The sequence below is a fragment of the Gymnogyps californianus genome, chromosome 4 (genome assembly GCF_018139145.2).
Source record: "Gymnogyps californianus isolate 813 chromosome 4, ASM1813914v2, whole genome shotgun sequence".
NCBI lineage: Eukaryota > Metazoa > Chordata > Aves > Accipitriformes > Cathartidae > Gymnogyps > Gymnogyps californianus.
This window is the reverse complement of record NC_059474.1, coordinates 83,046,480-83,071,281: the sequence shown is the minus strand read 5'-3', so window position 1 is coordinate 83,071,281 and position 24,802 is coordinate 83,046,480. Positions and strand designations below refer to the sequence as shown.

Here is a 24,802-nt window from a genome sequence, read left to right as displayed (position 1 = left end):
AGGGCAAAGTCCCAGGCAGGGATAAGGGGGCACAGCACCCCCATTCCACGGGAGCCGTGGCAGGCAGACACCCCAGTGAGCTCTATCCGGAGAGCAATGCAGCTCCTTTAACTCAAGGCACGACAGAAACTCATCAACCTCCAACAAAAGTCAGGGTATACCGACTCAAGAAAGAGATCTACAGGGCCGCACCGTGCCGATTACGGTACCCACGCAGCCCGGGGTCTCTCCATACCTGCAGGGGCCCTGGCTGAGCAAGACCCCTTTCTTACTGGGGATCTGCCTTACAGTGGAATCAGCAGTTCTCCCTTGTCCCCTTCCCGACACCATTAATTTGGGGTCAAGCTTTCCCTGCTGTAGGACTTGGCCAGCAGCTAGGAAAGAAAATCCTCTAAGCTTTCCCTGCGTGACAGGTTCTTTCCAGCAGTTGGCCAGGGAAGGACACGAATAGCACTACAGCGCTGAGGTGGCTATAACTCCAACCACCTATCTGGCATCCAGAACGTGGCAAGAAGAGCAGCATCTGGGTAAAAGCAGAGCAAAGAAAGTTCCCAAAGTGTTTTCACAGAGTTATTTTCAGTCTGGCCGCCCAGAAAGCAACGTTTGGGGGGGCAAGGTGCAGAGAATAAGCGACAGTTTTAGTCCACGATGTCAAATGGAGCTGTTGCTCCCGAACAGCTCCTTTGAGACGAGTGGCTGCAGAAAGTTGCGATGAGTTTCTCGTTCCCTGGGCGTACGCTTGCAGTTCTCAAGGCAAGAGGCAGGCAAATGTCCTGCCGGAGTCCTGCTCCTGGGCCGAGGTGTAGGATACCAGCTCTGGCCTTCTGCTGAAGCAAATGCGTGGAGGAGGCAAAGGTGCAACTGCAATACTGTGAGGGCCCTGGGCTGTGCCAGGTGCTTTTAGCTGACACAGATAATAAATAATTGCAGTCACCATGAAACTTCCTGGTTGGAACTGGCTCCAGATGAACAAAATTGCTGAACAAAGCACCAGCTAGGGAAAAAAACCCAAACCAAAACAATGCAAAAACGAATGCCTCTATTTAGAAGACAATAATACATTTTTAAAATACGTTTCACTATCTAGAGCTAATGGAAACACTTCTCAATGAGAATATTCTTTTAATTGGGGAAAAAAAATACTTTTGTGATTTTTAAAACAAGTTTCCACTTGATAAGTAAAAAAAGTGTTATGACTTCTCAAGGCCCTATACATACCTTAATATGGAGGTGTGCTTTTATCCTAAACAGTATATGTAACTGCCAAGTCTGCATTCACATTAAACCACGCAGCTGGTAACTGTGAGACAAATACCAGAGAAAAAAGAACACCATTTTTGTACCCTCCACCATCAAGAACACTGTTGTGTTATGTTTTGTTTTTTAAGTTGAAGGGGAAAAAAAACCCAAAACCTTAAGGATAAACGCATCGCTAACATGCAATGGGATCCTGTGCAGAGTTAGAACAGTTAAGAGGTCTGTACGGAAAAGCATTTCAAATCATCGGCTTCTTTTTACCTGGTAACTACAGATGCTTAACAAAGTTTCACTCAGTGTTTTGGATTAGTTGTACAAATCAGTTTTGTGAAAGGACCAATGACATTAATAATAAACAGTCAGTGCATACTGGTAATAAGTAGCGCGCAGCACTTTACAGAAAAGACAATACTAGGCCTGCAGCAAAATTGTCCGTTGTTCCTGGGCGATACAGGAGCCTGCTCTGTTTCTAAAGGGTGCTTCGCAGCCCACACTCCTAAGGCCATTTGCAAATTTTACCTGTGTCGTTTCTGTAATGAATCAGGCCATTTTATTTTCGCTGATACAGGGGTTATGATCGTCTGTGGCTGTCAGTGCAGGTACAAAGAGAGTGCGGGGTCGAAAAAAGCAGGATCTCAAGCAGCTTTAAAATGTAGTTTTAAACTTGTAACTTAGCTGGTAAGAAAAGTCTCCTCCCTTGATGACAGTGCAGATTCTCTTCCATCTCTATACCACAAAAAGTTATACTTGACACGATCGTTTCTCCACAGTGGACAACGCCGGGTAGTGGTAGTTGGTATTAGGTCAGCTCTAATAGTTTATTCTCCAAGCTCACATGTTAAAGAAAATCTACTAAGACGTCCTGATGAGTGGGGACCTTTCATCTTCAATGCTCTGAAAGGAAAAAATCGCAACACAGCAAAGTTAAACGTGCCACGTTAGAGAGCTTCCACGGTGGGGAAGCTGGATTGCCGAGACTCCAAACGGGAAAGGAAAAAGCTCTTGGCTCCTACTTCTAAGTACAATTTCCTGTAAAAGAACCAGCACTGCACTAAAAAAGCGCCAGAGGGGGGATGGCAGCTTGGGCAGGGACCTCTGTAAGGCTCACTGTAGCACCTTACAGATGGTGGTGGGCCATAACCACCCTGGTAGGAGGGGGATCACAAGGAGTGCTGTAACTAGCTGAATTACTTTTGTTTGCAGGAAAGGCAACAAAAGCAATGTAGAAAAAACATGGAATTTAGGTGTCCCTTTGTCATTTTAATCCCTGTGCAGTGTTCAAGAACATCCAAGAGAGCTGGTATGAAGCTATACATGTAGGGTGGGGCAGGAATGCCTGGGACAGGGGCCTCAGGCAATGGGACAGTTTTGAGGCTCTAGCTGAGCCTGCCAATAACACAGGCAGGCTCAAAAGCTCAAAGGAAAAAGTACCAGTCTCTCTCGTAAAGGAACCTGAAGTACAGGCCTGAGAGCATCTGCTCGCGGAACACCTCCTGGGTACGCGGAGAGAAATGTAAGAATGAAGCCAAGAGAGCCCAAGATCAGCTGCTCAAAGCCACTGCTCGAGGAAAGGAGGCTGCAGACCTCATCGCCACAGTGCCGCCTCTGCTGCCACTACCATCACATCTCTAGTCCCACTGGAGATCTGATGGTAGTGGGACCCACTGACCCAGACGGGTCCCACTGACTAAGACAACGCGTACGCACGGTGTGGCTGGGTGCTCGGGAGGCAGGCGTGAGGGCGCTTTCTCACACTGTTAGAAAGTGTTTAGGAAACATCATACAAGCAAGACCACACTAAGACCACAGCAACTACAAGGAGAAAACAGCCTACTAGAGTACCCAGTCTATTTCTCTAACCAAAGGATCCATAGTTCGTCTCATCTGAACCCGACTGCCTTGCCTATTAGGGTGAAATTTTGGCATCAGCTTTCGATGTGACTAGCAACCTTAATGCCCGCATGTCATTTTGTGACAGAACTTTTCATAAACAGACATAGAAACTAGTACTGTCTGGATAAAACTTCTGCATGTGGTTATCTGTAAAATTCATCTGTTCTTTGGTCATAAATTTGCATTATGATTCTGCAAAATAATCAACTGGCACAACACAATTGTTTCTACTGAGAACACTGTCAGATTGTCACTGACTAAATCTGTCCATCAAATATGGTGGACTTTTGCATCTTATCCTTCAGGGTCCTCTAGACAGGCCGATTTTTTTTTTTTACTACTGTTGGCAAGGCAATTAGGCACAGAAGATACAACCTGCCTTACCATGTTTCTTGTATTAGCTCCATTCCTTTGCTTTGGTGCATTTATTCTGAGTCTATTAAAACTTCCCCTCCCTAGAAAGGTCATTTTAAACAAAAACAACATATAAAAATGTTTGTGTGCAGAAAGACACTGAGCAGGTAAAATCAATGAGAAGAAAATCAAATACAGGCAGATGTACAGTAAGCAAGGTCAAATTCAAATGCTACTTACCTCTTCACTTATTCCCCGGGACCTGCACACCAGCACAATAAAAACAATCCCAAAAACAATTCCTAGAGCCATGATTATGAAGGGGATTCCAGTTACAACACTGGCTTCCAGCAGGACGTGCTTGAGTTTGCTGGCAGATACTTCATCAATCAAAACACTCTGGAGCAGAGAGAGATGAAGAAGAAAAAAAAGATTTATTTCTGTTCTTCCTTTATATTAGGCCGCTTTACTTTTGTGAAGGGCAGGGAAACAACACTCCCACAACTCTCCACCTCTGCTTCACTGCTTCTTGATATACTTTCCCTCTAAGAATTCTTACCTCTCCTTGCGTAGCCAGAGGGATCATCTAGTCTGCATTTCAAAAGAAAGTAGTGATTTTTAACTCTCAGTTTAGGAATGGAATAATATAGGCCTGGAATAATGGTGTACGTCATCGAAACTAGTCCCCTAGAGTCCTCCCTCAATCCAGTGAATTCAGTGATCCAACTACAGCACAGGAATATTCACAAAAGACTACTCAAAAAAAAGATGTGATCTTGTGAACTCCCGCCGCCTCATGTGAGCATCCCTTTTCCTCATGGCCAACACCTTTGAAATTAAAAGGACTGTCTGACTGAGAGTGTTTTGCAGGGCTGAACTTAATGCTATGGTCAACAAGCAGCAGGAGGATGTTATTTAAGAAACAGCAACAGCTTGTAGATAGCTGTTTTATACAGCTATCACTGTATAAAACAAGAAGAATGGCATTTTCTTTTCTGGTTGGCTCAAAGACAGTATTTTTGCAAGCATAAACATACCACAATGCTGCAAAGAAATAACAAAAATACTTACCTCGTTTATATACATCACTGGGAAAATTAGTGTTCGGATGTTGCCTGTTTCACTGTGTAAAAAAAACAACAATAAAAAATTATGGCTTTGCAACTTTTCAACTTGAGGGTTCTGAAGACAGATTATAATAGAACAATGAAGGAGGAAACTGGCCCTAAAAAACCTCTGGGCTGTTCCTTTTTATTGTCGACTTTCACCTCCCTACTGGAATAGAACCATCTCAATCTCCAAGATGAATAACAAATTCTGTTTTGGGAGCAATGGCATATTTTGGGACTTGGTGGGGAGAGAAAGAGAGGGATCCGTAAGAGTCTCATTAATAACCGACTGAATGACAGATTTGTGCCAGTCAGCAGGAATGCTAAGCTAAGCTGATGTTGAAGGTTACTCATATTTGTAAAACACAGAAACTATTGTCCAAGCAACATGTGCACAGCAGCAAAAAACCCCCGACATTTGGCACACATGAAATAACAGCTTGCTCATAAGTTGTGTTAATGTAACAGCTCCTGGGCACTAGAAAACAAGGTGGTGCTATTCTGAAGAATCATCACCAACTCTCCCAAGAGGATCGGGCAGATAAAATACTTCTCTTTTAGTTATAATATATAGCAAAGCTGTGCCAATAAACATCAGCTCAGAAGCTGAGCAGGAAGAATAGCTATCACACAGCATTAGTGACGAGTCAATCAACATGTCAGAAAGACACAAGATGAAGGGAACGGTATTCCTGCACAACTGAGTTGCAGTTTGGGGACATCCCCCTCAAACTGGAACACCCAGAAAACCAGGCAGAATCCACTTGCAACAAAGAAGAAATGGGGCATTTTACTCACATGTTACTCGGGATTGTACACTGTTCCCATCTGCAGGGTTGTACCGACTGCCAAAGTTGTAGTACAAAGATTTCTCTTAATCATATCAATGCAGTCACAGGTCAGGTACTTCCCTCCAGCTGATCAAACGAGCCCTCCCTCCCGAGTTTTAGACGGGACTTGCCTGCTGTTGTGAGACATACCACTTGGTCTACTTTTTGTGCTTGTCGGGGGAAGTCACGGGCAGCCCTGTCTGGGGTCATGCCTTCTCACTTGGCTTTCATCTGACCACTGCTGAGAAATGATGGTAACTCCCAATATTTTTCTCTCCTAAAAGCTGTGAAGAGTAGGATGGCATGTCCTCACTGCAGTGAGTAGCCACTCTCCAAGTTCCAGCTGCAGTCCACTGTGGCAGACCCTCTCTCTGAGCAAACAAACCAGTGTGATATGACTGATGCTACCACAAGCATCAGGTGGAACCCGGCCATAACATCTTGCTTTGCTTGAATACTGTCTTTACTCTGCAGATGGAACTGCAAAATCTACTTGATCTGTGAGAAGAGAGGATACTACCGCTTGTAATTGAGATTGCCTGGATTTCTCTCTCTCTTTTACTTGCTCTCTCCAAGCAATATTCCATCTGAACACTGCAGACAAATCCATTTTGAATATCAAATCAGATCTGAGATATCCACCCAGCAGCAGAGAACACTTACAAAAATTCAGGTAATTTTCTGACGTGAACATTGATCTGCATCCGCTTGGCTCCTTGCAGGACAAGGCCTGTCAGCTGGGGAATAAAAGAAATCAGTGTCAAAAAAAAAAAAAAAAGAAAAAAAGAAGAGTAAATGTGAAATAATAGGAACTGGGAGAATACAACCTCATATTTACACTGGTGTGGACCTGACAAGGCAAGACAAGACCCACTTAGGGTTATTATTTATTTCCCTTCACCAAGATGCTCTTGTAACTCATATACCTACATTCCAGTCTGCCTCTTAATTAAGGAGATGTGAAGAGGCTGCAACAGAGATAAGGGTGCCATCGTGCTGTGCAAACTTACACTTAGGCTAGAGAGAGATCCCCTTTCTTCCAGATCCAGCTGTAGTTTTGGAAAAGGCTACCACCTACAGCTCTTTGTTCTGGTTTCTGAGTACTGTTGCAGAGACTCTGCAATCTCAGCCACAAGACAAACCTTTCTTTCTAAAGGGTGAAAACCAGATACTGACCACACTCAGTGGGAGTGTACGGCCACAGAGATAATGAGCATGAAACACTTCTCACAGTAACGCCACCACTACAGTAAGAGTTGCAATTGGATGCACAGGAACATTTTCCTCATTCAAGCAGCAAAATTTAGTCTGGAGAGTGGGTGGGAGGGGTGAGGTGCAGAGCTCATTTTATGGTAGTACAAAAAAGCTGGGTAAGTAGGAGTAGGGTAACAGGAGGAACCTGGCACCAAACCAGATACCAAGCAGCATCTGCACTAGACCTTATGAGAGGAACTATGCAATTTCCTCCTGCTATAGCTACACATAACAGCTTGATGAGTCAGAGTACTCTGTTTCTGTAAACTAGGCAGGTCATGATTTTGCTCTTTCCCTCAACCTACATTCGTATGTGTGGATGTAGAGATCAGTGTTGTACTGGTTTTAGCTGGAATAGAATTAATTTTCTTCATAGTAGCTGGTATTGGGCTATGTTTTGGAATTGCAATGAAAACAGTGTTGATAACACATGGATGTTTTAGTTATTGCTGAACAGTGCTTACACAGCCTTAAGGCCTTTTCTGTTTCTCACACTGCCCTGCCAGCCAGTAGGCTGGGGGTAGGCAAGAAGCTGGGAGGGGACACAGACAGGACAGCTGACCCAAACTGGCCAAAGGGATATCCCAGACCACAGGACATCATGCTCAGCGATGAAAAACTGGGGGGGAAGTTTGCCAGAGCTGCTGTTGCTTGAGGACTGGCTGGTGGTGACCAACTGGGATTTTTTTGCATCACTTGTTTTTCTTGGTTTTGTTTCTCTTTCTTTTTTTTTTTTCTTATTAAAGCATCTTTATCTCAACCCAGAGTTTTCTTTGCTTTTACCCTTCTGATTGTCTCCCCCATCCTGCTTGGGGGGGAGTGAGTGAGCAGCTGTGTGGTGCTCAGCCACCTACTGGGGTTAAATCACAAGTGTAAAAGCAAGGATCATCAGCTGCAAGCTCCCTTTATTTCTGACATTTCATGGTGAGAATACCAAAAACTCTGTAAACTTCTATGAAAGACATAATCACCACGCTTCGGTATCTCTCCTCTCATGACTCCATGCTATTTAAATCAAGTCCAACATCCACTGAATCTTTATTGCTTTGCTCTCTTGGTCCACATACCTAGCTTCTTCAACTTGGGGAAAACACAGTCAAGATAATACCCAAATGGTTGGGATAGCAGGGTGAACAGGCAAAGTAGCCTCATCTGCTTCTAAGAAATATTTTAACCCCTTCATCTCATCATTACCAGTCTGATGGCATGTCTAATTGCACAGGCACAATGGGAAAAGTATTTTAATTCTTGCTATCCAGCAAAGTTTGCTCTATACAAGCAAACACAAATAAATCAGTTCCACATAACGTACAGCTTACGTACAGCTTCCCTGAGGTCAATGGGACTATGTCGATGCACACCATCCAAGAAGGTGACCTAAACCCATGTGCTTGGATTCACCTACATAACCCTTTAAAAAAGGCTGCACTTACAGGATTGATGTCCAAAAACGTCTCATGATATTCCTTTCTTGGGTGCATGCCCTCTATGTCCTCTATAAACTTTTGATCTGCTTGGTAAAAATGTGGAGCTGATAGAAATATTGGAGCACCTGGAATGTGAAAACATAGAAAAAGTCACCACCTAAAAAAGGCAGAGCGGGATTCGAGGAAGCCTTTGAGGACCTCAAAACTCTTTCCACTGTGCCATTTACAGTGAAAGGAAAAGTCCATTCTGGAGCTACAGAATCAACACTCTTGACTCCCTGTGTTCAGAACAAGCCAAATTTTCCCTTGTGCAGCATCAGCACGGCTTCATGTCTCAAGCTTGCATGCTGGTCTTTTGCACTGTTTTCATTCAACTAGTCAGGTGTGACAGCTACCTGAGCAGAGGATAAACGCCCAAGCTGTTCAGTATGGATCCTGGTACTTCCTTCTGATTCCTTGATTTAAATCATTGCTGGAGCAGACAGCATCTCACAAGAACATCCCCTCAGATCACTACTGCATTTTTACAACCAACCAATGACTTGTCGGTGACCGATTTCACTGAGCACAGTCATATCCCTACAGGCCTCACCAAACTGTCCTCATGTATTTCAGATAGAAAGGAGAAGTATGTTCCCCACTGATGTCCTTCCAGTCTGCTTCCACCGCCCGGTAACGTACCTTGCTTGCAGATGCTGACGTTGAGGACACCAGTGCCAGGGCAGTTTCCTGGCGGCACGCAGAATCCAGCATTGTCTGGGTTAACCGTCGTGTTGGCAAATACCATAGCAGAGGGCACAAAGCGGTAGGTTGGGATGCCTGCAACAGTTCCTGAGCTGTCATACACCAGGTAAAACGATCTGCAAGGAAGAAAAACCAGACCCAGATTTGTTAGTCTTGAGCATACACTGACACCTGCTCCAGATGTCTCTTTGCTGATGCCTGTGTATCAATCAGCTTAATTTACAGTAAGCTAGAGGTGTGCTTGAAGCCCATTCCAGTGATCTTCTGTATTAAATTTAATAGGCTTTTGATCAGCAAATACGCATCTCATCATTCTGCTGCTGGACAAAATAGACGATCCTGCGCCAGCTGTGCTGCTCCAGAGACACTGATGCCTGCCTTCAGCGTTTCAGGGTCTCACTCTGGTCCCCATGTTGCTATTGCATGCTGTGTGAGACAGTGCTGGTACATGCTACTGAGGGGGACAGGGAAAGGAACACAGTCATGGAAGACAGAACAATTTGGCAAGTCCTGAATTTAGCGTAACACACATCTGTATTGATTTAAATAGAGAATTTCAGATCGGTTTTGTTCTTCACAGACAGGGAAATGGGCAAGGGAGGAGACAAGGTGGAATATAAGGAATGAAACACCAGATTTTCTGCATCTTGTTGCATGTCAAACAGCATCATGTCAAGTCACGAATCTCTGAAGAGGGCAATCTGGGTTCTCTAAAAAAGCAGGGCACAGAGGAACATTTTGGAGGAAAGACGCTTCAGGCAAGGTTCATATAAATCCTTCCATTCCCCTCATTACTAGCCTTGCAAGGCAGTCCAGTCTGTCTTTCCAGTAATCTTCCAAATTTTTACTTTATTTTGAAATAGCACATCCTTAACTTGATGCAGATTGGGGTTTTTTTTGGTGTAACTCTCTCATCCTTCATACCATGAATAAATGCAGAACACTCATACTGTTAAATAAAATCACAGGAGGAAAAACACCAGCCTAACATGAAACCTCAAGAGGAATGGATGTAAATACTCTGCTTGAAAGTCTGAGCGACATTTTCTTCTCCTTACCTGCAGAAATCAGAAGAAAAGATATAAATGTTCTCATCTTTGCTAATCAGTGGGTGAAAGGATGTCCCATCTGTTCCATTGATCATGTTACATGTGTCTGTTGTCCACCAGCTCAATGACCTGAAGAAAACGAAGCAAAGAGGGTAAGGGTTAAAAAATCTTCGAGCGGTGGTCAGGCAATGCCAGCTCATGGTCTACGCAAACGAGAATCAGACCTGTACAGTGCTAAGTCCTCTTGCCTCAGCTCCACTAAGAAAAAAGGGGATTAAAATGGGTTTAAATTGTATCTATAGTCTCTTTAAACTGGCACCAGGCAAGCAAGAATACGTCTGCAAGCATTCCTCCCATATATGTAATTGCTGGCAGATGTTTTGTTTAACAGGAGAGGGATACTTTAGGCAGTTCATCTTCATCTTCTTTCTAACACACGCTGCCCGCTGAAGAAGTGTTAGATATCCAGGCACAAGATGTCCCAGGCTTGGCTCTGGATACAGAGCAGCAAGGAAGGGTGGTGTCTGGGAACACTGGCTGTGTAGATGCGGGAATACTGTCCCCACAGGTGGCTGGGATGGGTGTCCTACAGGAGGGAGTGGAGACAGGGGCACCTCTGCCAAGGGGCAGTCAGGGGTTCAGAGGCGAGTATTCAACAGCAGTCTGCTCTCTGAGGGCCGGGGCTGTCTTCCTTTCGTAATTACATGACACATACCAAAATACTGGGGAGCTGGTCTGAAGCTACAGCTGCTAAGAGCTACCGCCATCCTCAGAATAAAAGGACCCTTTTTTTTTGTAAACAATGCTTATGTTCATCCAAAATGTGAAGAAGGGCAGATTTTGACAGGGGCCACACCGCACTGAAAAACTTACTCTTTTCCTTTCCATTCCACAATCCTTGTGAAGTTAAGGTAGTTCGTTTCCCCACTTAGGAAAACATACTCTCCATCATCGGTTCCATTCATCTGCAAACAGATACATGAGTTTTTAATCACTCCACTCATTCTGTAACACCTGGCTGGTAACTACAACAGGGTGGCAGGAGTTTAAGCTGTCATCACTTCAAATCCACCCTAGGAGTGATGGACTCCCCCTGAGGTAAGTGCAATTCATTAAACTCCACCTTGAATATAAATGAGGTGGAAGTGACTGAGCTAGACTCTTATACCTCCCAAGTGAAGGAAATGTAACATTAGATTAGCCTTTTTTTCCTTTGAAATTTGCCACTGAAAAAACAGCCCTTAGCAAAAAAATAAACCCACAGAAAATAACCTGAGCACTGCAGATGATCTCCAAGAAACAAGGAGTCCCCACAGCCCAAAATGACGTGCAACCAGAAACAGTGTGGAAGCCAGTAATGGCTCCAGCACAGAAATAACATGCCATTTCCATCAATTACCAAGGAAATTGGTCAGGAAATTTTTCTACTGGTTTGCACAACCGGCCCCGCAAAGCCCACGTTATTCAAGCAAGCGCAGGCAATAGTGGAGTGGTTTACAGTGACCCTTGGAAAGCTTATCCATACCTGATAAAGGGAGGTCAGATAAAACACTCACAGCTGTGCTACCAGCCAGCGCCTCGATACAGCCAAACTGAAGAGGGAACATCCTTTTGCTATCCCTGCGGCCCACCTCCTGGCCTCAGTCCAAGCACCTCTTTCTCAACTGGCTGGCGATGACAGTCCAAACTTTGTAGCAATGACATCATTCCCCATCTAAAGCATCAGAAAGTCTTGCATACCAGTTACCTTATTAAAAAAGCCAAATACTGGATCGATCTCAGGATGCAAAAGATGAATGGTTGACAGGAGCCTGTCTTTGTAGCCCCACAGTAATTCATGAACGGTGCGAACCGTGAACAGGGATTCTTGGTACAGAAGCAGCAGCACCTCTGTGGCAAACTGAAGAGGGGTTGACCTGCTCCACTCCATCGCAGTCTGCCAGGGGATTGGAACAAGGGAGCAATGGTCAGATTTACTGTAGAATAAATAACACCAGCTGCATACAAACACAGACACACAGCCACATTTCAGCATTGCACATGTTTCAACTGTATTTTCAGTTTCCCTGTTTCCACTTGCGGCAAGTAATGTGCTGGCTAACAGGTTCTTCGGCTTTTCTCCCACAGGGATGTGCTCTTGCAGATTCCCATTCAGCCCGGCACTGGCACACAACCAGCTCAGTTCCATGCCATTAACTGCCATAGTCTTAAGAATGGATTTTAAGTCAAATGTGCAAAACTCCTTTCTAAACAGCCTGAATTTCACAAGTATATTACAGATGGAGACGTGCTTTGAATTTCACCCTTAGGAAGTTACGGTTTACATTTTTAAAAGCCATTTTTACAAGACAGCCAGTTCTCCAAAATGCAAACAATACCAGAATTTATTTCCTTTCTAGCTGACAAGTGATTTTACAACATGTCTTTAAAAAAGTAAGAACAAAAGAAGGGAATATTCCTTGGGTGAACCAACCTGTAGTTCTTCTAGTACTGCCTGTTACAGTACAGCACAGTAAAAAATTTGAACAAGAGATAATACTTACCACCACTCAAATGCCTGGGAGGAACTGTAAATACAGTGACTGTATTGTTTGCAACTTTTAGTAAGCTGAGTCCTATCTACTACTATATACAGTGCATTTATGTATTCATTCATAAAATCAGACAAGACATTTTTAGAAATGCTGGGGAAAAAGTAGAAATGAACGCACCCTGTAATTGAAGTAAATTAAACTAGTACAGGGAGTAAAGGATTAGTTACACAACCAACAGTATTTTAGTACAGTCTAATTTCCTTTGAAAGGTATGACAGCTTTAGATCTGCTTGTTCTCATACTATCCCTGTATGCGACCAAAAATAATGGTCTGCCTCTGATCACCAAACTGAGACTTTCTTTGCAGAGTACTTTCACCTAACACAGTTTAGGGGTGCATGTTTTAACTTTAATTTTATTCTGAGAGCACCTTTTCATTCAGCTGTATCTGAAACTCCTCTGCTATAATTTTTTTTTTTTTTTCAGTTTGAGATGCAGACTTGGAGGCAATTTTTGCAATTTTGACAAAAACAACCCCAAGCATTCCAAACTTTCTCATTTGAAAGTCAGAGTTCCTCCTATGCATTTGACATCACTAATTCCTGAGTTTCACTTACTCATGGAAACCCAACAAGCCTGACTTCTGCTCGTCTCTGAAGTGTGTGTCAGCTCTCAGCGCAAGGGTGAGGCACTAACACTACAGAGGCGTATGGCGAGGGAGGAACATCATTAAAAAAACCCACAACGGTCCAAACCAAAACTGAATGCAGTATCTGTCCCAGCCATAAGCTGCCTCTCTCGTTCTTCAATCACGTTTATCTACCACAAAGGGAGAGACAGTATGAAGCAACAAGCTGCTAGTTATAAAGTGTGTTAGGATGATTTGCAAGCAGAAATGAAAGAGAACTCACCACTGCAGGAATATTAACTGTTCTAATCAGGTCCACTTCAGGGTCTCCAACTGACTTCTGAGGTTCAAATACATACGTCTTTGGATTCAGAGCAGATACTTTGGTACCGTTGTCCAAAAACTGAACGTGCACTCTTGGCCTGTATTCTCTGAAAAACAAGAGAGTTTGTTGTCTAATCAAGTTAAACGAGTACACGTAACATTAATTGCAATTAACTTACGGCTATTCTACTGCTTTAAGCACATAAAAGGTGGGATTTTCAGTTCATTAGGAGTAGATTCATTTTTGCTACTGCTGCCGTCGGCAACAGAACTCCCCTTTGTGTCAGTGTAAGCTGAATCAGACCTCACAGGGTGCTTCCAAAAATGCCACCCCACATGTTAATTGTACTTCGTATTTTTGCCTTGTCTTTAAAAACCTCCAAGAAGAGAGAACCATTTCAGACAGTACAGAAGGATTTAGAGGCGCTATATATGGGACTGCCCTTGACGTACAATTTGAAAACAAAACTTTTCCCTCTTTGCTGCAGGCAAAATTCACTCCCAGGCAGAACAAAATGTAGGCTTCATGTAATTCTCATTAACCTGACCTAAGAACCTACCAGAACCTTTCTGCTGACTGCAAAGTACTTTGCGCTAGGACTTCTGGGCTTACATGTGACACGACCACGGAACAAGCCTCATTTTAGCTCTTCTTTAATTCTCAGGCAGGAATCCTAGACACAACAGAAATTCAACTGAATTTTTGCCGTGAACTACTCATGGCCTGGGAGGTTGCTTCTGTTACTAAGCGCTCAGACAAGCAGCATATAACTCAGGATTGCTGACAAATAAGTGCAACTGGCAAGAAACATCAAATGCTACCTGCTGGCCTGATGAGGAAGTCAGATCTTAATTACCCCGAAACACATGTCATCATAACCGTAATTCAGTCCATTGCCACTACCATTTTACAAACAAGAAACACACAATTCTGCAGAACTGGCTGGCTCAGGCTATACATGTGTCTTCAGCAAACCCGAAAAGGGAAACGGCAGGTTGTCTGCTCATGGCACGATCCTTCTGGCGTACACATGAGGTGAAATGCACTGTATTTCATAAGTCTACATTCACTCAAGTTTGTTGACTTTTACATTGCTCTGATTCCTGTAGTCCCAAGATGTGAAGGTGAATTATTCTGCAAGACCCTGTGCTATGATGTTTTTCATTCATTTCAGATCCTAGATCCTATCCTGGCTGCGCTAGATTCAACAATACAGTTTCATGACAGGCTGCATTACTCTGGCTCAGTCTTTCAAGTTTAAAGCAAACTGGAAAGGCTCTGAAACTGTTCTTGTTAGAAACCAACCATTTCCCATCTTCCTTATACAAACAGCGTATCTACCACTCTTGAGCATCCCTACCACCTAGGAACATTTTGATCTGGCAGCTCTTCCAGCTTGATTTGGCAAGAGCCTCTTGTACAGCAATCTACTTTATACCCTAGGGCTTGAACTGAGGGGATGGAAACCGACAGTTGTGAAGTGTCTTCCCTAAAATAGGCCAGAGTTAACCTGAGAAGCCTGTCCAACTCTAAAAGGGCGGGAGAGGAAAATAATACTTCCTAATTAGGGATACAAGTAGGAGGATCTCAGATGTTAAAGCTGTCAATGTGTGCAAGACCAGACAATATTCAAGCGTTCTTTGGGACTCGGGAGGCTTGGGCAGATGAGCAGCTTGCACTTTATAATTAATTATTTTCTATGCTGCAAATTCAACTTCCAGGATTTAAAAACACAAGCACTACTACATTTTTGTTACAGAATCTATGTCTGCGCTAACTGGGTTTACAATGTACGCTGGTCAAAACTATGAATTGCAGGAAGAATACGCAGGAAGAGATTCTATTTAGCCGTCCCACCTCCTCTCTGTTACTCATTAGATTTTTTTTCTTCTGCTTGTCTGGGCCAGTTCACTTCCAGCCTTTCTCCCCAATGCCCTGTTTTATAAAAACACTGAGCCATACACCTCATGTTAGGGCATTTTAGGTGTTCTGCCATGCAAAACCTAAATGAGTCTTTAATGCTTTGCTACGTGGGGCCTGTATGTACTTCGTATTTATTCTCTGGCTTGAGCAGGCAATATCTCTGCAACATCCCTCTCTTCTCCCTCTCCTCCCACATGCCTCCTCTCTTCCCCCACCCATCGCTGACAGTCTGGTACAGTCGGAAGTGACAGCTAGGCAAGGATTAAAGAATCCGCTGGAAAAGAGCACTCCACTTTCTAACTTTCCTCTTTCTTCTATCAGACAAAGCACAGCACAATCGAATCCTGTTCAGACATGTCAAAGTCAGGCTAACCAAACAAGCCAGAAGCAACTGAAACATGCAGCGCTGGAACGTGCAGCCTCCCTCCCTCGCACCGCAATAAACAATTCAGGGAGAGCCTGCATCGCCCGACCCGCTCACAGCCAGCCTGTGGCGCGCGTTGCAGGGAAAGGCTCTCCCAGCAAGCCACAAACCACCAGCTCAGGCTGGGCCTCCCCTCGGGCACAGACCAACCCAGCCAGCTACACCACCAGTCCTGGCCATCCCACTGAACTCTTTCATGTTTAAGGTGCAGCTTCACAAAGCGGGCTGTGCGTGACACCCAGAAGACACTTGGAGCTAAGGAAAGGGAAAAAAAGAAGCTAGCAAAGGGGACTGAGTACTAGGGTGCAGAAGGGCACAGCCCTATGTGGTTTGATGTAGCTCTATTACACCTAGAGCTGGCCCTGTTTATCTTCATGACAGAGAGAATGCACTGCTGACTAATTACCAGCATTATATTAGAGAAACCTGAAGAAAAGCTTGGCAACTTGAAAGCTTATGCATCTTTTCTCCGCCTCTACTGGTTTATCTAACACAAGGTATTTTGCCAACGTACTACATCTAGTTTGCCAAGGCTAAACAGACACAGTACTGAAATTCAGAGGAGACAGGGGAAAAGACTGATGGCAGAGGATGAAGCAAAGCTGAGGTGTGGGAGGAAAGAAACAGAAAGGCAAGACATACTGCAGAGACCAAGGCTACCACAAAGGCTCTCCCTTTTATTCTATAGTATTTTTTTCAAATACTAACAACCAGATTCTGATCATTTTGCAGCTTAGGCAAAGACAACTCCTTCTGGCACCGAGCCGGTGCCCGGTCTGAATGAGCGTGTGTGACCAGAAGTGAGACTGACAATGAGAAATCAACCTTTTTGCCGTGGTTCTCATACTTCCATGACTTCAAAGACCGTAATGCCTCCTGCCACAGGACTGCTCCTGGTTTACAGTGCTGCATGCAGCAGAGCAGAATGAAGCTCTAAAGGAAAACTCATTTGTAAGGTGACTTTAAAATCTCTCCACGTGCAGCAGACTCAGACTGTTCAGTGTGGTACACTGAATCTAAGTAGGTTTTATAGTGAGGGCTGGCTGAGGAAGAGCCCTGTAGTACCACTCTCTAACTGGTTTTCTGGCCACTTTTTCACTTGATGTGAATTGTGCAACTTCAACTAGCAACTAATTTCTGAGTGAACACATGAATCACGCTTTTATGCAACACTCCTCTCCCCAGACTCTCAAACTTCACCCGTTCCTTCTTTCGTAAGACAGCAGGCCAGGATGCAAACAACTTCCTCTGCGTTCACCAGCTGAGGAACAGCAGCATACAAGCAAAATCTTGCCGAAAATCTGACAGAAGTCACGAGCTTAATCTGAAACTGATTGCAGGTTCTCCAAGTGTCAGTCTAGTTGTACTGTCTGGGTGGTGTATGACCACGCTCCCTTGAATAAACTTTTACTCACACATTAACAGCTAGGTTTTCTCCTAGAATGGGATCCCAAGCGTTCTGGATCCCACTTTTTGGCTTCCTCACGCACAACAGGTTTAGTGAAATGTGAAAATAGTGAAATGGTCCTACCGGTAGGTGTATGGGCCTATTTCCTCTACAAGAGGAGTATCGCCTTGAAGCACTTCTAAAGGATTTGTCACATTAAAAAAGTAGAACTGCATGTAGACTGGTGGAGGAGGATCCTCCCAGGCTTCAAAGGTTTCCGTGCCATTTTTCAATACTGTTCCCTGAAACGAGAGAAAGACAGATTAGCTGTTAATGATAGACGCTGTATATTTTTAGGAAAGAGAGGAATTCTATGTCCATAGAACAAGCACAGGCAATAGGATTCGAGACCCCAATTCTACAAATGTTTATAGCTATGTTTTACTTTGAAGCACCTCACTAAACATCGACAAGATCAGACACATGCTACAGTGGCTCGCAGGCTAGGGGCATACGTTTGTTGGGTTTGTTGTCCCACTTCTTCCCACAAACACTTCTGCGATCCTGTTGCATTTCCTGTGTCAGCAAAACCTAACCTGGTGTAAGATACCACGAAACATGCCAACGTTACAGATAAAAGTGGAACTCAACAGTGGGAGGCCAAGAGGTCCTAATAGAGACCTCTTAGGAGGAACATGGCCAGAAAAGAAGCTTGGATTCCTTGTGTTCATGATTTCTTTGCCTAAGAATGTCAGATTCCAGTACAGCTGTGAGATTCTGTGTCCAAAGCAATTAGACTTTGTTTTTCAGTGGCCTGTGAGGAAAACCTGCAAGTCACAGAAATTGCTTTCATGTAGGCGTACAAGGATTCGTGTCTTTCTGAGGTCTCTGAATAGGGCAAAGATTCTTTGCCCTGTCTCTTTAATTACTTTCCTACAGCAATGAGAGCGCACGCATCTCCAGACCCATGGAATGTCAGTCTATTTTGTAACCAATAAAATGTGGACCTACGAAAGAAAAGCTATAAATCTTTATTTTATGACAGAAGTACTTAAGTAATGAATCAGTAATTCCTTTACCTACCAGCATATACATATTATAAGGAAAGTCACAACCGTACCTGTATGTAGCTCCATTAGAAACACGTAATATAGGTCTCAACCCCTCATTTTATTACCATTCCATTTTAGATAAAATTCACCCCAACTATAAAAGCATCACCACCAACACCACCAACATCAAGGCTTTTCATATAGTTATAACACTGGTACCGCTACTGTGGTAGTAAAGAGAAATTTGGCTTGCAGAGTGGAATTTTCAGGAACAAGCACAAAGAAAACTATATCTTTGAAAACCCTATCACCTGTAGGCGGAAGAAGGGGAGGGGGGGAATAATTTGCAATTAAATGGGCCTCATCAACACTTGCTCTTTTTATTCTTCTGAGAAAACAAGTCAAATATTGTAAGTGCAAGCTCAAAAGCAGGGCAGACTGGACAGCTGCCATTTCTTGGTTACTGTTTATGGGGTCTTAACTTTATCAGCCACAGTTGCCTCAGGGCTCATTCTTGGCCTTCCCACTTAAGGAGCTGTTTTCTCTCCATGTAGATTTTAATTTTGAATGATTAGATAAAGAGAAGACTGTTTCAAAGAAAAACTTATTGGCAGGAGCCTGGAATGGCAGCAGTATTGCTGAACGGCAATGAAAGCCAACCCAGCTGGTAGCACTTCGCAGTTGCAGACTGCTTTCCTTTGAGAATTTCAAACCACGTATTCTGTGCACACCACAAAAAATAATATATTTTAGACATGCTTCAGGAGCTTTGTGCATTTCTTTGGAACTACCAGCACCTCAAATGTACCATTTCCTACACAGCCCAATGCTTTTGATCCCATTTTCTTGCAATCTATGCCAAGGAGGCTCATCCCTGTATTCAGACAGAGCCCGCCTGAAGTTGGTTTGCAGGATCAGGAACAGAAAATCTCCCCAAATCAGGCACGCTGTTTCCATGATGCCACCATAAAGGGCTGGGAGCGAGACAGCAATGTATTTAAGACCCCTACAGATGACCATCATAGCTTTTCTCCATATGCAAATAACCACATTACAAACTCAATTATTTCAGAGGTGGCGGTGTAGTGAACTACTGACGTCTGCTCCCTTCCTAAGTTGTATAAAGCTCACATCTCTCACATGCATGAAACGCAATGAGTATAAGCTTGACACTGATAAAGAGAGTAACTATTGTCTGTCTTGACCTTAGCCATCCATATCTAGGAATTTGAACTGTTCCCTCACAACTACTAAGCATATTCAGGACACCCATCTATTGCTCAAATGTCTCTCATACGAGGCAACTAAAATGAGAGATTATTACTTAGTCTAAATGTGCAATGTTTAAAAAACCAAGTGCACTCTGGTCATATTCATTCCAGTTTTAGGCTCCAGCGTATCCTTTATGACAGAGGGATCACATTTACAATGTGCAGGGCGGCCACGTCCCCTGTCCCCCTCTCCTGAGCTAGACTGAAAACAAGAAGCTCCCCAACTTGATGTAGCATCGCTAAATGTAACATGGGTTTCTACCACGCTCTCTCTATATACACATATGCATCAGATTACATGCAAAGAGCATTAATAAGCAGGAAATGAAGGAGCTTTTCTCTGGCAGGTTGGTTTAAATGCAGGCTCTTGAGATTTTGAAATCATAAATGATCCCCTGGGAGTTGGCCTACAGAGCAAAAGGGCAGTGAAACAAAGTCATCTGGTGATTTATTTCCTGGATCTGCATCACACAGTTTGGATCTCCCACAGAAATGACATGTCTATTTATAGCTCTGTACAGTGACAGCCCCAGTTGTAAACCCAGATTCACAAACTTCTGAGCTGGATTCAGATAGACTCCCGTGAAACTCTCAAATAATAAAATAAGGTAAGCTCTTTCCTTTTATTTTTCACCAAATGTTACCAGGGATATTTGGGTCTATCACACGATATTACACAGCCTAGACCTGAGAGAAAAATATGAGCACATATTTTTGAGCAAAACATATGTCCATGTCTCTCAGCCGATGGCATTCAAGTTTAGCTCTGATGACTTTCCTCCACACCAGAGTACGATGTGATGTTACACGACTGGGATTGCTTGGGTTTTTGTCAGAGCTTGTGTTCACTACTAGGTTGGGCAGGCTGCAAGGTATTACATCACAGGACTGCTCTTTAATCTAAAATATGTAAAAGATACAGCTCCACTGTAGTTATTGCTGCTGTACTGCGTAAGGCCAGAGAATCAGACCTTTCCTCTTGCTACATTTATATGCAGGAACAAGAGACACAACTTAAAAGTATTCAGAAACCTCAAGTCAGACACTAGTCCTGCAGGCAGTAGCCTAGAGAGGCCTCAGACTCAGACATCCTGTCTCAGAGAGATACAAGGGTGTACCTACTGCAAGATCACAACCTAAAACCAGTGGACAATATGATCTCCTGTCTTCACTCAGAAGCAGAGCAGGGGTTCTCCTTTCCACGTGGAGTCCACACTCATTTCAAGTGTACCAAAGCATCCTTCCTACTGACTTCATTTATCATGCCAGTCCTGAACTTGCAGCTGTCTCATTTACTGATGTTTCCTTGTCCTGACCATGCTTCACACAAAGGAAATAAAAAGCGAGCTTCCCTTCCCAAATGTAACTGTTACTGGTAGTGATGGTGGGGGTGGGAAATGGTACTGAACATTTTTGGAACCTACACAGAAAATGAAATTTCCTTTTTTTTCTCTGGAAGTGCAAAATGTTCTAATTCCAAGACATATTTTTATGTGTTCATCTATGACAGAATTTAATTGCAACTTTTTAAGACAAGTGATAGGGTAAGCTTTCAGACCAACATGAACAGACTTCTTTAACCCTGCACCTTGGGAATGGTCTGCTCAAAAGGAGAATCTCAACTGATCCTTCATCTAAGCCTCCACACTAAACTGTGCTGAGAGCTCTAGTATTTCACATTAAACAACAACAGCAAAAAAAAGATGAATACATAAACTAAATCAAGGGACAAAGTATCTTCCCTGTCCTTTCGGGTCCTAAACACTCCAGACAATCCAGCTCTAGAGGAGGCTGGCAACAAACGTCCAGTGAAATTTCAAGGGGTTAGAAGACTAAGTGTTTTCTAAAACTATCAGTGTAAGGTATGCGGCATAAAGAAAACACTTGAGGTAAAGGACTGATTGCCCAAGTTTAGAATTAGGTGCATAGATCAAAGGTTGTTATATTCATAAACGGCATGCTTATGGCAATAAAATACATAACCATATAACCAACATATAGCAGAAGGCAAACACTGCTAGCAGCTAGGAAGGCCTTTCTCCTGTGGGCAGCTAATTTATGCTTGTTGATTACAGGTTTTTTTCCCTTATTCGATGGAGTTTCAGGTGCTAGCCCCTGACAACGAACAGATATCGGACAAGTTAGACATCTGATCCGGCACGGCACTCTTAATTCACAAAAAGCCAATGAGACCGGCAAATAAGACAGAGAATAAGTTGACAAGATTTGAATGCCTTCTGGGAAAGGTGCTCCCACTGTCCTTGTCACTACACATCTGCCTGCTGATTTTCAAGGGGCTGTGAAGTCTGACATGGAGCTGGATTCCCCACTCTTCCCACACACCCCCACTGTATCCAAGAACAGACTTCCCTTGCCCTGCTTTTGGCTGGAAAGGATGCAGCACACAAATCCGCTGCTGAAAGCCAACCCATCCTCAGTGGTTCACAGGTCCTGGGTTTGGACACACAGGTACTTCAGCCGCTCCAAAATGCGGTCTTCCATTTCAGCTGTAGTTGAGACTGCAAAGACAGCTCTTCACTGCAAGTCAGCTCTGCTTCAGGACTGCTGGAAAGCCCCCAAAGGAACATGAACTACCTATCGTAAGGGCAATCCCTTGCCCCTTCTGCAACTCCTCCAATGACAGAGAGGTTGAGGAGGCTAAGAAGGGCCAGAGCGCAGAGATGACATTTCATGTCCAATGCCCTGGACTGCAGAGCAATCAGAGAGCTGGAAAAGCTCAAGCCTTGCCACATTTCAAAGGGAAATTGAGATTTGTCTATTCGCACGAGATTTTCTACGCTGCATACATAGTTACACAAGAGACAGCAACTTTCTAGACTACACACAAACTAGAAAAAGCTCACGTAGGATAAAGCACATGTGGAAAGCAGCCGAATCAGCAGAGTGATTGGGAGCACACTGCCATGGGGCTGAAAGCTGTACTTCCACAGTTTGTGTGTGTGGCTCCTGGAGAAGGCCAGGAGGCAGCCAGTGGCTAGCGCAGGGAGCAGGATGCTTGATTCTGTGCAATCCAGATGTACGCTACCACGAGCTGAAGAGCGGTAAGCAGGAAAAGACTGAGCTCTGGAAACTTTATCCTGCATTACTGAAAGCCCTGCTGAGCGAATACCAACTTACTCTTACATAATCAACCATTAAGGGTAAGGAGCATGTAGCTAAGAGATAATACGCATAAGGAGGATCACGCCTAATTCCTGACAGTCCTACACTCTCCCGCCAAACCATTTTTTTTTACCCCACTGCTCTTTTGATAGGAGCATGAAATAGACTTGAAACTAGAACTTCTACTGTCATGCAGAGGACGACAGACTCCTTTCCAAAGAGACCTAAGATCTGGGAGATGGAACTGCACACACCTATGCAAAGCTGTACTGATCTGGCTTGGTTTGCATACAACTTTGCATACATTAACACTCATATCACTTCACACCTGGCTTTCAGACTGCCTAGAAAAGGTATGGACTGACGATCAAATGACTTCAGAATAAACCATGCATTACCCATGCTACGCTCCAGCACGGCAGAGGCACGTACCTGAGAACAAACACCGTAGGAGTAGCTGTTCCTGAAGAGCAGCTGACACACTGGCAGGCTGCACGACAGCTTACCCTATGGTAGCCTTTTTTTTTTGGCTATCCCCTGAAGTTTACAGGCACGCTTCAAAGCGCCACAACTTGCTTTAAGCTGACTGCCAACCTAAAATTGCACTTGCTAAACCAAACTGATTTAAGTTAAGACAATACAGCTTCTATGTTAGGAAATGCTCCCTGTCAATATCCCAAAGAAAAGAACAGTACATTGGTTAGGACATCACAGGGGATCAGCAGACTTTGGTCACCAGTTAGACAATAGCACTGGTCAAATCCCTTCATTTGTTAGCACTCTTGGTTCCTCTGTCAGAATAACAGAGGATGATATTCCTCAGACTAGGCAGATAAATAATTGTTCATTTACATGCTTCACAGGTATTTTCAGGGAGTTACTAACACTAATACAGTTGACCCATCTCACTGGACCACCGGATAAATGCAAAGAGCCAGTATGAGAAAGGAACAAAAACTCAGGCAGACCACGAACAGTGAAAGGCTCTGCATTCATAACAATGCCAGGATGGGTGTCCCTGGTGTGCTACAAGCAGCCTTTAACAACAGGGTGAAATGCCTCGCTGTCATCACCCAGCCTGGGAAACTACCACATTTCAGCCCATAGCACCTCTGGCTGTGCTCCAGAGGCAGCAGTAAATGGAGCAGCAGAACAAGCCACTGTATGAAAGCTGCAAGAAATCTATGACAGGGATGACAAAACAGGAGGGGTGCTTTGGGTGTCCCCTGCTTACCTCATGTGCTGCTGCTCTGGAGAGGGCTCCTCACTACAGTTGCTGCCCCACAGCCAGTAAAGCTGCCTCAAGAGAACTGATTTTTACTCATATTTACTCAATTGTTACCCAGCCCAGGCCCAGTGCAGCCTGAGCTCCATCCTGAGCCCCAGCCTAGCTGGGTGGTGCAGGATAGGGGGGGTTCACTGCCCAGAGATGCTCCTGCCCTCGCCTAACCACAGCCGGTGCAAGGAGGGAGCCAGACAACGCCACCCACCAGCCCCCTCTCTCCCTCCCTCCCAAGGTTATTTTGAGAGGGAATAAACCGGTCAGGAAGGACTGGGGTGGGAATCGGGCCGTGCTCTCACCTGCTTCACCTGCAGGTCCACCACTGTCTGGAAGACGTGTGCTACCAGCAAGGAGATGCTGGCGATGAGCAGCGTCATGGCCAGGACCCCCACGGTGACGAGGCACAACGACTTCATGGCTGCTGCCGAGAAGGGACACAGGCACCGCAGCCACCGCCACAGCCGCCGCTAGGCTCCGGGCCGGGCGCAGGGGGCGGGCGATCGCCTCGCCCCGCCTGCCGACGGCCCGGGAGGAGCCGCCGTCGCCGCGGTGCCTCCCGCCCCGCAAGGCAAGGAGGGTCCCGGTGCCGGGGAGCGGCTTTTCCGCGGCCGGTGGCGGGGCAGGAGGGAAGGGAGGGACCGTACCTCTCCCAGGGGGAGGTTTTGTGACCCTGGTCTGGCAGGGCCTTGCTCAGTGCAGCAGGTTGGTCGCCGTGCGCCCTGCTTACCAGGAAAGAAAAAAATTTATCCGAAAATAATTTGTTTTTCTTCCTGCTTGCAAGACGAGCTGCCGCTGGCACAGCCGAAATCTTCCTGTCTGCTGTGGATGGATCTGCTAGTGCGCAATCTCGATGCAGCAGGCATCTTTAAAAGGTTTTCTGCAAAACAAGCACAAAACCAGCTATTCCTCAGCAAGATGATTAAGGAAAAACTTGTA

General features: G+C 44.5%; 1 protein-coding gene across 2 annotated transcripts; it reads right to left on the bottom strand.

Moving 5' to 3' along the window:
* Positions 1–541: 541 nt before the first annotated feature.
* On the bottom strand, positions 542–24,328 carry SCARB2 (scavenger receptor class B member 2). Of its 2 annotated transcripts, XM_050895567.1 has the most exons (12): positions 24,166–24,328; positions 17,283–17,440; positions 13,363–13,510; positions 11,665–11,853; positions 10,791–10,882; positions 9,927–10,046; positions 8,806–8,984; positions 8,131–8,249; positions 6,107–6,180; positions 4,576–4,627; positions 3,745–3,903; positions 543–2,151 (listed from the first exon to the last, which is right to left on the bottom strand). In XM_050895567.1, the coding sequence occupies exons 1-12, from the start codon at positions 24,280–24,282 to the stop codon at positions 2,110–2,112; spliced, it is 1,449 nt and encodes a 482-aa protein (XP_050751524.1). In that variant the 5' UTR covers positions 24,283–24,328; the 3' UTR covers positions 543–2,109. The 2 variants fall into 2 exon arrangements, with proteins under 2 accessions (XP_050751525.1, XP_050751524.1); XM_050895568.1 differs by lacking the exons at positions 10,791–10,882; positions 11,665–11,853; positions 13,363–13,510 and having other exon boundaries at positions 542–2,151.
* Between the last annotated feature and the right edge of the window lie 474 nt (positions 24,329–24,802).

What these genes read in the sequence shown, in the direction of transcription:
- SCARB2 (XM_050895567.1), bottom strand. Translation starts at nt 24,282, where the DNA reads ATGAAGTCGTTGTGCCTCGTCACCGTGGGGGTCCTGGCCATGACGCTG. An exon ending in CAGTTAATATTCCTGCAGTG is followed by an intron (nt 11,854 to 13,362) that starts GTGAGTTCTCTT and finishes ATCCCCTGGCAG; the next exon opens with ACTGCGATGGAGTGGAGCAG. An exon ending in TTTTCTTCTGATTTCTGCAG is followed by an intron (nt 8,985 to 9,926) that starts GTAAGGAGAAGA and finishes TCTTCCTTGCAG; the next exon opens with ATCGTTTTACCTGGTGTATG.